This window comes from Typopeltis vanoorti, chromosome 4 (genome assembly GCF_054136105.1).
Source record: "Typopeltis vanoorti isolate ZY-2024b chromosome 4, IOZ_Tvanoo_1.0, whole genome shotgun sequence".
NCBI classification, from domain to species: Eukaryota; Metazoa; Arthropoda; class Arachnida; order Uropygi; family Thelyphonidae; genus Typopeltis; species Typopeltis vanoorti.
Window position 1 is genome coordinate 57,530,881 of NC_143552.1, and position 17,098 is coordinate 57,547,978.

Below are 17,098 nucleotides of genomic sequence, written 5' to 3' on the forward strand. Positions count from 1 at the left end.
TGTGTGTGTGTGTGTGAGAGAGAGAGAGAGAGAGAGAGAGAGAAAGAAAGCATGTCGTATCTACATGTACTCAACAACCTGCCGCACAATGTAAAACACCTAAGCTACAGAACATTAAACAAGAGTTGTGAAAGTTGTAGTAACATAATTAGTAAAGCAAAAGACAACATCCACGCTTTTGTAAAAAGAGATCACAAACGCCAACACTATACAGAAAAAAAAAAGCATAAAACAGCATAAATATGATGTAGTAATCCCACTCTCTTCATAAAAGCTCGTTCCAGCTTCGAAGTCAATGGGATTATACCGCCTCAATCTTCATTTATTGTTGCTGTTATTGTTTTAACGAAATCAGTTTATAAATTTACCATTTATTTCACTTTGTTTTATGCCATAATTTTCAATTATAAAATTTTGCTTATTTTATTTTCTTTACTTGCTCTTTCCCTCCATTTCGGAGTCTTCGTAGCTCAACGATATTGACCACTGATGGAAAGAACTAGGTTCGAATACGGTTTAATATGTTAAGAACCTTTATAAGGACTTTTCAACTAAAGGTGAGTTAGCTGCACTCGTAAGACATATCTCCAGGAAACTCGGTTTTCATCTCGCAAAATAAGAGATAAAATACACTGGTCCCACAGCCTTAGTAACTTCGTGTAATTCTATACTATTCTATAATTAATTCTATACCATGAATAATAATACTACATTAATTATACCATTTATGTTTATTAAGTTGTCAATTATGTAATCGTAATACAGTATTATTATATAATTAAAGTATAACAGTTATAATGATATTAATTATCATCTCTACTGAACAACTTGCAACAAAATGTAATATTCTTGATTAAATTTACAGTATATGAATGTTGTTAATTTGAGAGATTGTATAAACTGATTTTAAAACAAAATAAAAATAAAAATAAAAATATTGAAGATTTGAAAAGTACTTCGAATTATGTGGTTGTTTATACTAGTTTTTTGGAGAATATAATTTAAAATTGAGCTTTGGCTTATCTTATAATTGATCTTTGATTATGAAATGGACTGGAGAAAAATTAGTATTGAAATGAGTGTTGAGAATTGCATCAAAAAAAAAAAAAAAAAACGTGTTATCGATATTTCTCTGACTTTGTTTCACCCCACCTCATTCCAGGCACGAAGCCGAAATTGAAATGGAAGGTCAATTCTTGGTACGATTGATTTACGATGATGAAATCACCTATAATATTGTTGGAGCTGCAGAAAGAGTCTTGCGTAAGTATTTCTTCTTCCTTTATTTAAAATTCAGAGTGATCAAATCTAATTAATAGAGGTTAGCATAAAAACAAGTTTTAGAAAAAACATCGGAACAAATACTTTCTGAATCTATGTACATTTGTACATATTGATTCAACACCCTACAAAATAACACTGCATGTGTTACACATCGTTCTTTAACACTCGATGCCAACACATCCTGTGTTACAAATTACTGTTCAAGATATGTGCAGCGGTGCACATATCTTGAACAGATATTCAAGTAACGACGCATTTCAGTCTGAATTGAAGTTTTGGAAATCGTGCAATGAAAAATAAAGTCTGAGCAACCAATAATTATTCTAACGTCCAACTGGAAACAAAATGTAAAGAAAATTTAAATCTGTGAGTTTAAAATATTGTACAGAATACAGAAATATCTAATTGCCCAGAAAAACTACAAGGTGTATAAATAAATAAGAATGTGTGCAATTACAATAAAATTATTTTGACGTCATCCAGCTCTTTCTTGTCGGCTTTTTTTAAAATTCCCCTGTACCATGGTTGTCCTTTGACTTTTCTAGTTTATTTAATTCGAAATATACACATATAAAACGAATATATGTATCAAATATATATATATATATATATATATATATAAAGAAAAAATCTAGAGACTTTGTTTTGGGGAATGCCTTAGCAACGGGTTATAGAGGGAATGAATTATGTAATTGTAAGAAAGCATTAGATGGTTGTTAAGACTGGAAGGAGGGGAGAGAGGTCATGTTGTTGTGAATAAATATGTGTGGAAAAAGGAAATAAATAAATTAAATGCATAATAAAACAACTGATGTGCAGAATGCAGGAGCGGGAGAAGATAAGCTGTGAGTCCATATACACAACCAACCTATACGTGGGCGGTGAATTTTGCGGTGCACATATCGGATTTGTGTCTACAATGGCTAAAAGTTAGTTTCGGACTGCTGCAGCTTATTTTCCTCTGGAAGCTCCGAATGAAAACCAGCCAGTATAACATCTTCTAACCAGTATAACCAACCAGTATAAAACTGAATTTGGATAATCAGTGGAGTTCATACTGTTTGCGTCCCAGTTGGACTTATGTCTGCTGGTGGAAGGCCAATAATAATCTTCTTCTTTGTAGCGCTTTTATCCCGCAGGTGTGCAGGGATAAAAGGGATACTGTGATTTTAAGCAACCCCAACTGGCGTTCGAGGGCAAATGTATTTTATATCTGTAGATGTGTGCTCGCGTTCACGGGGCCGGTTTGCCTATCTGAAGGAGGAAAAGTTCGAGTTTCAGGGTAAAAAAAACCCTACTTCGTATGAGACCGGCTAACTCACCTTTAGTCGAAAGAGACCAGATAAAGGTTCCTCACGTCTTGTACATGAATCGAACCCAAGTCTTTCCGATCAAAGGGCTTCGTCTATGCCGACTGAGCTACGGAGGCTCCTTAGTTGTAGCTTTACAGAAGCAGGTACCATCAATATAGCACGATAACGTTTTAGGGGCGGAGGGATCTGCCCATGAAAGTTGTATAACTATCATTTAGTACCATGAGTAGATTAATGGTTCGATAATCCAGGAACCCTGTTCTAGAAACCAAACGTGGAACATTTTTATGCCATTTCAGGCCTCTAATAATTCATAATAGTAGCATTCATCTGCCACTTTAAAGGCATTCACAAATACCCTTTTCAGAGGAACTCGAACCCATAACCAGTTGGTTAGAGAGAGAGAAAGAGAGAGGACCTGTGTTGCACTCAGGATTTAATATTGTGGGGGGGGGGGGGAGTTCAGTAGATGATTTGAGAAACACACTATACGCATCGCATACGACCTATGACTGAGCATCTGCAATGATCGCCAGTCACACAACATAAATAATAAAAAAAAAAGAATTTTAATTAGGAAAAGATTTTTGGAGAGTAGACGCTATCTACTCGGGCATGTAGGCTGAATTTATAGTTATTCAGTATCTAAGTGTTGTATGCGGGTTTTTGAATATGTATTCAAAAACCCGCATACAAACTAATAAAAACAAAACGTTTTTGTTTCTATCATAGTTTCTGCATATGAAGTTAATTTTTAGTCTGTTGATGACAAGTGAGGTATCGTGCTGCATGTTTGCATAAATGCATGTTATGTTGTATAGCTTTGTTTTTTGCACATCAAAAGATCCCGCCTATTAGAGGGAGTTAACCAGTCATCGTCCAGGTAAATTAACATTTACCTGGACGATGATCACGCAAGTGCAAGTCCATCAGTTCATATACGTTAACAATTGAAGTAATTTTATGTATGCGAATGTACCGAATGAATATGTAGCGATAATTATTTTTATTGATTAAACAAAGACGTTCGGCATATTCCAACTAACCTTAGGAAAGTAGAATGAGCTAAATCTTCTAGAGTTGATGTTTTCCTGTTTCTCTCTGGAGAGAGAGAGATAGTTCAGGCGGATTCATTTGAATGACTCACGAGTTTGTTTCGTACTATGCGCTCCAACAAACGGCTTATAACTGGTAAAATATCAACAGATCTACAATTGCTGATGATGTTTTTCTAGCGTTGTTTATACATAGAATTAGTTCGGTTTAAGTATTTTATGTATTATGCAATCCGCGCTACAAATTTCACGTCAATTTGACCGTATGCATGGGCGTGCGTCCGCAGAAAATTTTCCAGGGAGTGGGGGGGCAAAGCTTGGAGACAAATAATTTCATCAATAAATTTTTTATAATTATTGATTTAATTAAATAATTACATCAAAAAACGCCTTTCAGCTTTTTTTATGTAACTATTTGTCGATGTAAACTATAAATACATTATTTTCATTGTGCATCGATTTTAATGATCTTTAATTCTTTGGGGGAAAAAATGTATTCAGAATTAATAGGTTTTAGCACAATTTCATATATAAAAAAAATTGACCGGCATATTTTATTAAAAATCAACTAATTAATTAATCCTAAATTAAATTATTTCAGTTTAAAAGCAAAAAAATCATAAAACTAACAAGTAAAATAATATTAAATTACATACACTTACCTTTTAAAAATGTATTTTTCTGTTTAAATTTGTTTCACTATAAATTTACAATTCGCACTTTTACTCAGTAACTCACTAGACACAGAAGGAAAACTAACCGGTCACTGTTCACAAAGCAGAAAAAGATGAAACAAAAACAGGAACATGTGTTCTATGGCTACCCTGCCATGGGCCAAAACAGGCCAACCCATAATAAAATTTTAAGACAGACAAAGCGTTCTCACGGTCGGGGTGTAAGATTATATATCTCAATCAATTTTACAATTATGATTTGTGGAATTTTTTAATCGATCCCGGGGGAAAGTGCCCCCCCCCCCCCCCCCTGTGGACGCCCATGACCGTGTGATTGCATTTTATCGATGTATGAAAGGGCCCTTTTCATGAAGCACTAATGCTTTATTACCCTCCTGAAGAGGACAATGAAGCACTAGTAGATTATATTCAATTTTAATTCTGCAAACAATTAACGGAATCTTTAACGGAAATAAATGCAAAAATAAAATATAATATATATTACAATAATATGGGTGATGATACTGATATTTCGTGGATGATAGGTTTTTAATCCTTTTTCTCAAGTAAGCAAACAGACAAGTAAGTCAAGTTTGCGGCTGCACATAGTGCAACACTAAGCAACTCGTTGTAAAGGTGGAGTAAGATCTGATCACTTTCCTTAGAATTTTCCCCTGATGCAAAGCACATTTCCTTGCAGAAATGCATGATGCTATGAATTAAGGTAATTGTCACTACCCATACCGGTTTCGACCTTTATTGAGGTCTCGTCAGTGGGAGCCAGACCTAAAAAATGCAAGGTAATACAGAGCTTATAAATATTTTACCTAAACAAGTTGCCATAAGGTGCTTTGACCTCATTAAATAAAATCTCAGGATGAGAGTAATATGTAGAAAGTTTTTACCTTGGGTATATATTATGTTATTTTATTTTTTGTTTTTATGTTTTTTTATTTAATGAGGTCAAAGCACCTTATGGCAACTTGTTTAGGTAAAATATTTATAAGCTCTGTATTACTTAAACCTTGGCATTTTTTAGGTCTGGCTCCCACTGACGAGACCTCAATAAAGGTCGAAACCGGTATGGGTAGTGACAATTACCTTAATGCATAGCATCATACATTTCTGCAAGGAAATGTGCTTTGCATTAGGGGAAAATTCTAGGGAAAGTGATCAGATCTTACTCCACCTTTACAACGAGTTGCCTAGTGTTGCACTACGTGCAGCTGCAAATTTGACTTACTTGTCTGTTTGCTTACTTGGGAAAAAGGATTAAAAACCTAGCTTATAAAATTCTTGGTATCTTTAACATAATATATATATACCCAAGGTAAAAAACTTTCTATATATATATATATATATATCAGGGGCGAATATTCCTGGTGTGCTAGGTGTGCAGTGCTCATCCATGAAATATCAGTATCACCCATATTATATTTTTGCATTTATTCTCGTTAAAGACTCCCCCAATTGTTTGCAGAATTAAAATTGAACACAATATACTAAAGCTTCATTGTCCTCTTCAGGAAGGTAATAAAGCATTAGTGCTTCATGAAGAGGTATTTCAACAGTATTTCTAATATACACTTTTTGCCGCATAAACATTGCGTCACATTCACGTTAATAGCCCAGGTGTGCTTTCGAAATGCATACACCTTTGCGCCCTTTGAAAATATGTAAAGAGGGCGCAGTGGGTCAAAGTCTTAGCACTGTAGAATTTTTAAACCGCTGAGAAGGCATGGCTAGGTGAGCTAAAATTTTGAGCTCACTCAGCACCTAGCATCTGTGATTGGTTATTGTGTCAACCAATCCAATTGAACGTTGTCACTTATCATGAGTTGAGAGCTTTTCGTATCTGATGTATATTACAAACAGTTGTTACGCATGTTATCTGAAACTGAAAATTTGAAAGTGGATGTCAGGAGAAAAATGCTAATTGTTTTTAATGAGTTTAGGATTCCCGAAAGTGTGGATAATTCCGATAATGATCGGATATTATGTATGCTGAGTCTCAGTAAACAAAATAAAATTCTTGGAAAATGGAGCAAAATATACACACACCAGAGAAATACACATAACATGGGCAACAAATTTTACGCGATGATTTGCTGCTCCATCAAACCATATTTATTCCTGCAATACTCTCTCTCTTCATAAGTTTTTTTAATTATGTCGTCATAAATTCGCTTATTCGTGTTTAGAATTTATAGGATCGTGCAATTTGATCTACCCAGCAACTTATAGGACACACATATCACAAATGATAATTATTAATTATTCGTTTACCATTAATGAAAGTGTTTTTACTCACACTTATTCTTTCCTATTCTCACATGTCTTATAAATGATGGTTCACATATTTTCATCTTTGAGTATTTCAAATATACCAACCAAATATAGCATTCTCCTTCATTGTTGTTTTCTAATCAATCATAAAGCAGATTGTTCGCTCACTTTACACAGAAGTATTCAAAATTATCCTGCAATTAATTGCATTGGACCAATTAAGATGAGTGCTGATGTGCTATGCCCTCTCAAAACTTTCATACATCGATAAAATGCAATCACATGGTCATAGGCATCTGCAGGAGGAGGATTGGGGAACACAATCATAATTGTAAAATTGATTGAGATATGTAATATTACACCCTTGACCCTGGAAAATCTTTGTCTGTCTTAAGATTTTATTATGGGTTGGCCTGTTTCAACCCACTGCGGGGTATTCATAGAACACGTGTTTTATTGCAGTAATAAAACACGTGTTACTGAAAAAGTTGAACCACGTGTTACGTGGTTCAACTTTTTCTGATTTGTGAACAGTGACTGGTTAGTTTGCCCTCTGTCTAGTGTGTTACTGAGTGAAATGTGAATTATAAATTTATAGTGAAACAAATTTAAACAAAAAAATACATTTTTAAAAGGTAAGTGTATATAATTTAATATTATTTTACTTGTTGGTTTTATGATTTTTTTTGCTTTTAAACTGAAATAATTTAATTTGGAATTAATTAATTAGTTGATTTTTAATAAAATATGCCGGTCAATTTTTTATATATGAAATTGTGCTAAAAATAATTAATTCTGAATACCTTTTTCCCCCCAAGATTAAAGATCATTAAAATCGATGCAAAATGAAAATAATGTATTTATACTTTACATCGACAAATAATTACACAAAAGAAAAGCTAAAAGACGATGTAATTATTTAATTAAATCAATAATTATAAAAATTTATTGATGTAATTATTTGTCTCCAAGCTTTCTTCCCCCCCCCTGGAAAATTTTCTGGGGACGCACGCCCATGCATATGGTCAAATTGACGTGAAATTTGTAGCGCGGGTTACATAACACAATGCGACGCCACTGATATGTTAAAGATACCAAGCTATTTTAAACCTGGTTTTACTCCATTTCCCAAGTAAGCAAACAGATAAACAAGTCAAGTTTGCGCCTGCAAGTGTTGCAAGTCTAGCTGACCCTGCATGTAATGCAAGACCAAGGCAACTCATGGTAAAAATAGAATAAGCTCTGATCACAAATCTTAATATTTACCCTTAATGCAAAACACATCTCCTAGAGGAGATGTATGATGCTTTGTATTAAAGGCAAGGGGGCCACCAGACCGGTTTCGACCTTTATTGAGGTCTCATCAGTGGGAGCCAGGCTAGAAATACCAAGATTTAGTAATACAGAGCTTATAAGTATTATACCAGAACAAGTTACCATAAGGCGTTTTAACCTTATTAAATAAAAATCTCAGGAGGAGATATAAATGTAGGAAGTATTTTACCTTGGGTGTAATAAATGTTAAAGATAGCAAGCTATTTTAAACCTGATTTTACTCCATTTCCCAAGTAAGCAAACAGACAAACAAGTCAAGTTTGTGCCTGCAAGTGTTGCAAGTCTAGCTGATCCTACACCTAGTGCAAGACCAAGGCAACTCATGGTAAAAATAGAATAAGCTCTGAATAGCTTGGTATCTTTAACATTCATTACACCCAAGGTAAAATACTTCCTACATTTATATCTCCTCCTGAGATTTTTATTTAATAAGGTTAAAACACCTTATGGTAACTTGTTCTGGTAAAATACTTATAAGCTCTGTATTACTAAATCTTGGTATTCTAGCCTGGCTCCCACTGATGAGACCTCAATAAAGGTCGAAACCGTTCTGGGTGGTGGCCCCTTGCCTTTAATACAAAGCATCATACATCTCAGGAGATGTGCTTTGCATTAAGGGTAAATATTAAGATTTGTGATCAGAGCTTATTCTATTTTTACCATGAGTTGCCTTGGTCTTGCACTACCTGTAGGATCAGCTAGACTTGCAACACTTGCAGGCGCAAACTGACTGACTTGTTTGTCTGTTTGCTTACTTGGGAAATGGAGTAAAACCAGGTTTAAAATAGCTTGGTATCTTTAACATTTATTATACCCAAGGTAAAATACTTCCTATATATATATATTGGGTATGGGCTGAAAGGTTTCTTCTACTAAATGTTTTACATATATAGAATTATGAAACCCGAATTAGCCAATAATGGATATGGCTGGTCTGCTGGCTACAGTATACTTGAACTTCGGGCAATTTGTTTGAGAAATGAAAATGTCCAGGGGGGAAAATATCAGATGAGAAGAGTGAAATACCTGATGAGAATGAAAAAGCTGGGGCATATATTCTCGATAACAGAGAATAAATGCAACTATCGACAATGTCAAACCAGGTGCAGATTAACTGAGGTTTTCTCTCTGAGCTGTCAGGTCCATAAAATATGCGCAAGATGTGTCTCTAAACAATTCACGCACGGGCGCAGAATAAGCCATTTTTTAACACGTCTAAAATGGCCGTCTGAATTATGCCATGATAAATGTGACATCTTTCTGAGACACACACACACACACACAGAATGTCACTAATGAAGAAACGTGGATCACCACTACCTGGGGAACACACTGCACAAGTTGGAATGAGAACGCACGACATTCTAGCTTCATGGGTATGCGACCTGTGCAGTCGCACACGACCCCGCGCTTGGTACAGAACATAAATATGAAAAATTCATAAATTCCGTTGTATTAAATGAGGTACTTTATTTTATTTTATTTTATTTTTTTGTAAGAAAGAAAAAGTGCAAGCATTTTTAAATTGGAAGATTTATTCAGCTGCGGTTGCGGGGACGCAACAATGGAAATAAAACAGTTCTCAGACTGGCGTCAGCGTCATCACTCGCTTGTCAAGACAACCACTACTTTATACGACTATATTCTTGTGAAAAATTATTCGCAACCACCTTACATTTGTCAAAAACGTTTGTCATCACTTTGCAATTATATCGATTGAAAACAAAATAGCTAAACACATTTAAATTTTGAGGACATAATAACTGACTTTACCGAAAAACGAGTAACACTAAGTAAGACTGTTTAACTTAACTCTGTACAAGTTGTAACATGTAAACGATTTAGTAAATATATTTTTGCAACTATAAATTTTTTTATTTTCCTCTACCTCTATCCATACTGAAAAGAAAGTGCATTTTTTCAGTTCCCAAAATTTCTAATTTCCAAGAATTTTGGTGGTCTGCATTCGTATCGTGTGTAGAATTCCGCAAAATATGGAGTCAGTTCTACATCTCTTGTAGAGAAAACGTTCGAATTACAATGCTCAAAAGTAAAAGTGATGCACGCACCTCTCTGGGTTTTCGAAATTAATCGCTAAGCATTCATAGGTCACGTTACAACAAGATGCTAAGCGATAAACTGATGTTGACAGTTCGAACTAAAAGTAACTTTCGCAAATGACTACATCCATCGCCATATTTGAAGAGTCAAACTGTGAAAACACTCCTCACACGACCATATGAGATCCTACAGGAGAGATGAGCGAGCCTGGTACGCTGATTTCGAAAGCACGCAACCACCTGATTACATTTAGTGTTTACGCAAAACGTTGTCCTGGGGCGACCGTTTATAAAATTAGATTTTATTCTAACAGTAATTACAACCAAAATACTGTAATTGTAATCTGTACTAAAAGCGAAAGGAATTTCTGCAAAATTCCTTTCGCTTTCTTTTAAAATATGATTACGTGTGATGGGGGGGGGGGGGGAAGAAGGGAGGAGAAGTAGCCTGAAAACACATCATCACGAGACCTGCGAAAGGAAATCCCATTCTCTTCCCTCTGCTGGATGCACATTTATCTTCATTAGTTAGTAATAAAAATACAAATCTAAATCTCATTTCTTCAAATCAAGAGATTTAGATGCAACAATCTATAGCAGATGGTTTCATTCATCGGTCTTTTTTTTTTATTTTTTATTTCAGAAATTCCCGCTGCAGAGATTCTGGAACTGTTCGGCAGAATGTTCTTCGATTTCTGTCAGGAATCTGGATATGATAAGATTCTTCAAGTGCTTGGAGCTACACCAAGAGACTTTCTGCAGAACTTGGATGCTCTACATGATCACTTAGCTACCATTTATCCAGGTATGAGAGCACCGTCATTTCGATGTACGGAACGACCGGAAGATGGCGCTTTAATCTTGCATTATTATTCCGAAAGAGAAGGTCTGGAGCCCATTGTCATTGGAATTGTAAAGGTAATTTTTTTGGTATCTGAAATCCTTTTTTTTTTTTTTTTTTTTTCTGATTTGAAAATAGTAAGACAATATCCAACCGGTATTGCATATTTTAATCAATAAATAAAATTATAATGCCTTATTGTTTCTGAAAGTGTGCATGAGTCATGTACTTTGTGCCACTGAAGACATATTTTCTTTCTTGCGAAAAATGTCCTATTGTTTTAAAAAATTTCTTCTCGAATAAACAAGCTGAACTTTCGCTTCTTTTTTTTTTTTTACATAACCCTCGTTTAATATTATTTCAAGCAATACGGGTCGATAGAAAAAACAACGGTAACGAAAATTTCTGAAGAAATTGATGATTTAATTTTTAAGTATGAAAAAAGGATTGCCTGTGAATTTTTTCCTCCCATTGTAAAATTTTTCATAAATAAACTTTCTTGTAATGTGGTCCACAAGAAGAATGGTTTGTGAAAGATTTTTTTGGTTTCTGTTCCAACTGCTTTTCGTACATGGAAAAATGGACAACGCAATTCAGTCAGCTACAGAATTTTCAATGGATCACGTTGAAAAATATGGTAGAATGGAAGGACGTGGAGAAAAGCTTAATTTTTGCAAGAATATATTTTGGCGAAGTAGAGTTACCTGATAATGAATTATTCGACGAAATATCGCATTTAAAAAGATTTGTAACAGCTAAAAAATTTCAACAATGGTCCGAGAATAAAATTGAAACTGACGCGAAATGGACCGAGTTTTTTTCCCCACTTTCAGAGTAATGTTTCTTTCAAATCTTTAAAATTAATAATTGAATTATGTCTGCTTACCAGGAACAAATGACAACAGAGCGTGTATTTTCCATAATAAATAATATGTGGACACCTGAAAAAAAAAAAAAAAAACTAAAGGTCGAAACTCTGAACGCTATGATAATCACAAAATGCAATATTGCTGAATCGTGTGAAGAGTTCAATCAGTCGATAAAAGCAAATGAAGAATTCTTAAAGAAAATACAGGCGGCGGATAAGTATCAGGTAAAATCTTTCAGAATGTAATGGTTTTCGAGTACCTGATTTTTTTATTATTTTGGGGTACAGGTTTTTCTTTTTGGTCGTCAAAGTTGTCTTATCCCGGATTGAGGTCAGAAAAAATCGGAAACCCTATGCATAAGAGAGTGGCATACAGATCTGTGATATTCTTCATGAAATTTATTTTCTGTTTTAATCAAGAGAATAATAGAATGACAAATAGCAATATACAGTAATTCTATTATAAAGATCAGCGTAGGTGGCAGCACCGGGATAGCAAATTAAACTTAGTCAGTTGGTAAGCAGTATAAGTTTGGAGTACAAGTAGCCCAACTGGTACACAATATTTTTTTGGTCAATGCGATTAATCATAAATTTGAAGTATCGATTCAGTGAACTATCTCTAGCACACCACACCTATTAGTAATCCTAAATAATAATAATAATAATAATAATAATAATAAGTGCAATTTATTGGGGGTTTTTTTTGTTGTTGTTTTTCGTTTCCTTCTTAATTTAAATCACTAAGCACCCTCAGAAGCGCTAGGAAATTATAAGCTACAAGGCGTAGATTATAATTTCTTATAACATGCACAACGGCTGAAAGCATATGATGTATTTGTAAAATAGTAGACTCGGCAATTATGACAATTGTGCCTAAGAATCGGATGGTCTTTTTAATGCATAGCTCATGCCTAAAAATTTCATTACACGTATTTCATGCATCATCTTTTATCTTACAAAACCACGCAACTTCGAAAAAGCCAACCTTTGCCTCAAGTTACAAGTTCCCTTGATTTTATCAACAAATTTCTTTCGTAGTCTTCTAAACTGTCTCAATTTTCCCCTCTAAACTACGCGTTTATGCGACCGCGCACAGGACAATCTCCCGTTCACTATCAAAGATGATTCACAATCATCGTAGTATTAAGCCAGTAGTGGATCAATCTAGTGTGCCAGACAATCAGGATGATATTAAGAAACTCAGAGTAGCAGGAAGTTTTAAGTCATCATTTACAACAAAAACTGCGAGGAACCGACAGTTACATTTTTATAACATTGTTTTGATATATTTATATATATCGTATGTAATAATTATATGTTCAGTTGAATAAAAATATGTAACTTTCCATTTCTTTAATATAATTTTGGGATTTATAAATGTAAAGGATATTATGCACTTTGTTCAAAAATCAACGCCCACCGGTCCAGGCCAATCAAATATATAGCTCAAAATTTGATGTCATCAGGCGTTGCGCATTTTCTTCTCTAGCTTCGAAGGAACGTTGACTGTGATGTACCTTTAATCAACAGCAACAATTATCATTACATGCACAATATCTGTCATATCCTGCCTTGAAATCACCGACAAAGCACACAACTGACTATCTCAATCTTTCCACTCACTCGCCACTCTCCAAATAAAAAAAAAATCTAGTCCTTGCTCACTTGCTAACTACACTCTTACTCAATTTACATGAATGACCTGTAGTTTTTCCCACATTATTCATGCACTGAAATATTTCGTCCACATCAATCCTGCAACCCCCTCCACAAGAACGTATATGCATCTCTCATATCTCCATTACCCCCAGATTAACCAACTTCTGTAACCCACAAATTTTCAATCTCTCTCTCTCCTCATATGGAGCATCATGCAGTCCTGCCACCACCTTAGTTTCTCGCCTCCGAATCCGTTCCACCTCATCTACATCTCCAAAAAATCCAGGTAACCAAATCTATGAGCAATAATCCAGATGAGGCCTTATCAAAGCAAGAGAAATAATATTATCTCTGCATGTCAGAATGCTTCTCAATAACCAGCTAATCCTCAGCTGTTTTAGCCACTTTTGCATGTTGCCCTCTGAATTTTAACACCATATCGACTAACACCCCCAAATCCCTGGCTTCATCCAGTTCTTGATGAAGCTCAGGAATTGGGTGCATAACCTTACACTTTGCCACATAAATCGGCATCCGTTCTCCTTTGTCCATACTACCAGTCTATTTACATCATCCTGAAAAATATCAACAACATCATCTTGTTGACTATTGTTCTACCTATTTTGCATCATCTGCAAACAACTGAATATTTCCTCTCAGATTATTTCCTATCATTAACGAACAAATTAAACAGTAGTGGTCCAAGTACAGAGCCCTGTGACACGCCACTAGTCACAGGCCCTCTACAAGAATGTGCACCTGCATAAACTGTTTGATATATATCTCTCTCTCTCTCCATCAACTACTCTCTTACCCACAACTCCAGCTTCATATTCATACCCATTTGATGTAACTTATGCATTAGGATTCCATGTGGTATCCTATCAAACGACTTCGCGAAGTACAACAGAACAATCGTGTACCAATTACCTTTATCCAACTCGGCTGTCGCCTTATTATAGAAAGCGAGTCAGTAAGTTACTGAAGCATAACCTACTCTTCACAATGCTATGCTTCGTCCACACAATATCCCGTTCCTATCCGCCCAGTCTTGAATTTTTTTTTTAACCAGCATCTCTAATACTTTGACCACCCCTTCCCGAAATACTATTTCAGGAATTGTGGTCAAAGTTTTGGTCTATAATTAGTCACTTCTCTTGGAACCACCTTTAAGCAATAAAACTATTTTTACTTCTTTCCATTCATTTGGGACTCTACGAGTTGAGACTCGGATTAAGCAATCAAGTCTACCAATTCCCTAGAACAATTCTCGTAATCCACGAGCTAATATCTGATGTCAATCCCATAGCTGTATTCATGTAAGATTCTGTAAGATTCTATGTACCTGGACTCCCTCTACCCTTAATTCCAAATTAATCCCTGACATCTACTGTGCCCAGATTTGGTCACCTAGGTTTCTTCTTGATGGGGAGGAGGTGGAGAGGATCCAGAAGCGAGTGACCAAGATGATAGCAGATCTATGGAATGAACCTTATGAGAACAGGTTGAAGATTTGTGGATTGCAGAAATTGATTGATAGGCGGAAAAGATGAGATATGATTGAGACATTCAGATTGTTGAAGAGTTTCTATAGGATTAATTCAGAGGATATTTTTGAGATCAGGACTGGTGGTAGGAGGACTAGGGGACATCTATGGAAGTTGGGCAAGAGTGTGGTTAGTAAGGGTGTTAGAGCTGGGTTCTTTACTTTTAGAGTGGTAAATGAGTGAAATAAGCTGCCAGAGTCTGTTGTGGGTGCTAGGACAGTGAATGACTTCAAGGCAAGGTATGATAAATACTGTGAGAATGTCGAATAGTTGTGTGGACATGATGTTTAGGGCCTCCCTCAGTGAGTCTAAGGACTCATTGGGGTCGCCCGTAATATTTTTTATGGATATAATCAGTCTATATTGTATACTTTTGCTACAGTTATTACATACATTATATAAATTTCATTACATATGATACATTAATTACATTTGTTTACATATGATACATTACATACATTGGTTAACATGTGATACGTACATTACATGCATTTGGTTACATATGATACATCTTGGATGAGAACTAATTTCTCTGCTTTCATCCTCGAAGCTTATATGTAAGCTTATCTGAGGATGACACCAGTTGGTTATTATTTATTTATTTATTTTTTTTGCTGTGTTGGGAAGCTACGAAATCTATGATCGATAAATTCGCGCGCGCGCGCGCACACGCACACGCACACACACACACACACACACACAAATAACTTGGGATGTATTGATGCGTTGCTGAACTGGAAGCCTGAACGAATATATTGTGTTTCATTAAGTTTGTATGCTATTTTGGATGCGTGTTTCTTGTTCGTAGTATGTCCTTAGAGCTCTTTTCAGGCTATTATAGTTTGTAAGGTTTCTGTATTCAAAACATAATTTGTTTATCATGTCTGGGATGTAGAAGTTTCGCATGGCCTTTCCGTAGTGATTATTGTATTTTATGTGATATAATTAGTAGTCTGAGGTCTTGTTATACGGTATGTATATCTGACTCTCCTGTAGTTTGCATCGAAATAATGTTTTAGCAAAGCTGCATAGTGACATAAATGTTTTGCTGTCAGTATTTTGTGTTCTGACATTGCAGATATATAAAGTCGTTATTTTCTCTTTGTTCCCAAAAGATCAGTGTTATCATTTTGTACTGTAAGCGATATTACTCTATTTAATTTGTAGGGTGCACAGAAAGCATACGTTGTTATAGCGTATCTTAGTATATTTTGGCATAGTGCTTTGTATATTAGTGTTTTTAGGCGTATGGGAACTGTCTTTTAACCTGTAGAGTTTGCCACTTATTGTTCGGAGTTTGTTGTGTAGATGGTTTATGTGGCTATTCCAGTTCATATCTGCATCCTGGATGATACACTCTTGCGAAATGATTATTCAATAATCAACTAGTTCGTCTGTTTCAGTCACTTCCCTGCCATTTGCATTCTTCAAAATCATTCTACTGTGGTCACATACTGAAAGGTTCGTTCGGCTAGTTTCCTCTCATACTCCGATTTTGCTTTCCTTACCACCAGTCACTCTTCTATGCTTTTGAGCTTGCTGGTTACCTCTATCTATGAATCTTTCTTTTTAACTCCTGTTTAATGCTGTAACTCATCCATTTAATTCCCAGTTTATTAATTATCTTAACTCTTGGTGTGCAATTAGCTAACAATTTCAAACATCCCTTTACCACTTTCCATGCACTGCTAACATCTTTTCCCTGAAGTATATCCTCCCATGGTACCGCTCCGAGCAATTTTCTAAAATTCTCGTAGTTTCCAGCCTTATAATTCCTCATCCAACCCTTCCTTACTGAAAATTCCACATGCTTAACCACTTCCCAGGTCAAAACTGAATGATTGCTCTCACCGATTGAGGGCAATATATCTTATACCGAGATGTAATCACAAGGTTCAACACTCTCGATCCCCTTGTGCCTTCCATTACATGCTGTCTTAGGTAATTATCCCTAAGAAGCTGCATAAATTCCATGTCCTTCTGCCTGTATACCCTTTCCTCCTTCCAATCTATATCCCCATAATTAAAGTCACCCATAATAATTACCGCCGTCTACTTATTGAATTTATTTGCTGATACATATCACCTACATCATCCTTTGCATTCCCTGATCTATAGTAGCAGCGAACCAAATACTTTATCGCGTTAGCTTGTATCTCACACTGACAACTTC

The 17,098-nt window shown here is 35.4% G+C and overlaps 1 protein-coding gene across 1 annotated transcript in view; it reads left to right on the forward strand.

The window, feature by feature from the left end:
* Nucleotides 1-1,166: 1,166 nt before the first annotated feature.
* Gycbeta100B (guanylate cyclase soluble subunit beta-1-like) overlaps nucleotides 1,167-17,098 on the forward strand; it is a 122,823-nt gene continuing 106,891 nt past the window's right edge. Inside the window, exons 1-2 of the mRNA XM_090391801.1 lie at nucleotides 1,167-1,263; nucleotides 10,651-10,925. Coding sequence (XP_090247927.1) covers nucleotides 1,182-1,263; nucleotides 10,651-10,925 — 357 coding nt within the window. The 5' untranslated portion in view covers nucleotides 1,167-1,181. The remainder of the gene's footprint in view (nucleotides 1,264-10,650; nucleotides 10,926-17,098) is intronic.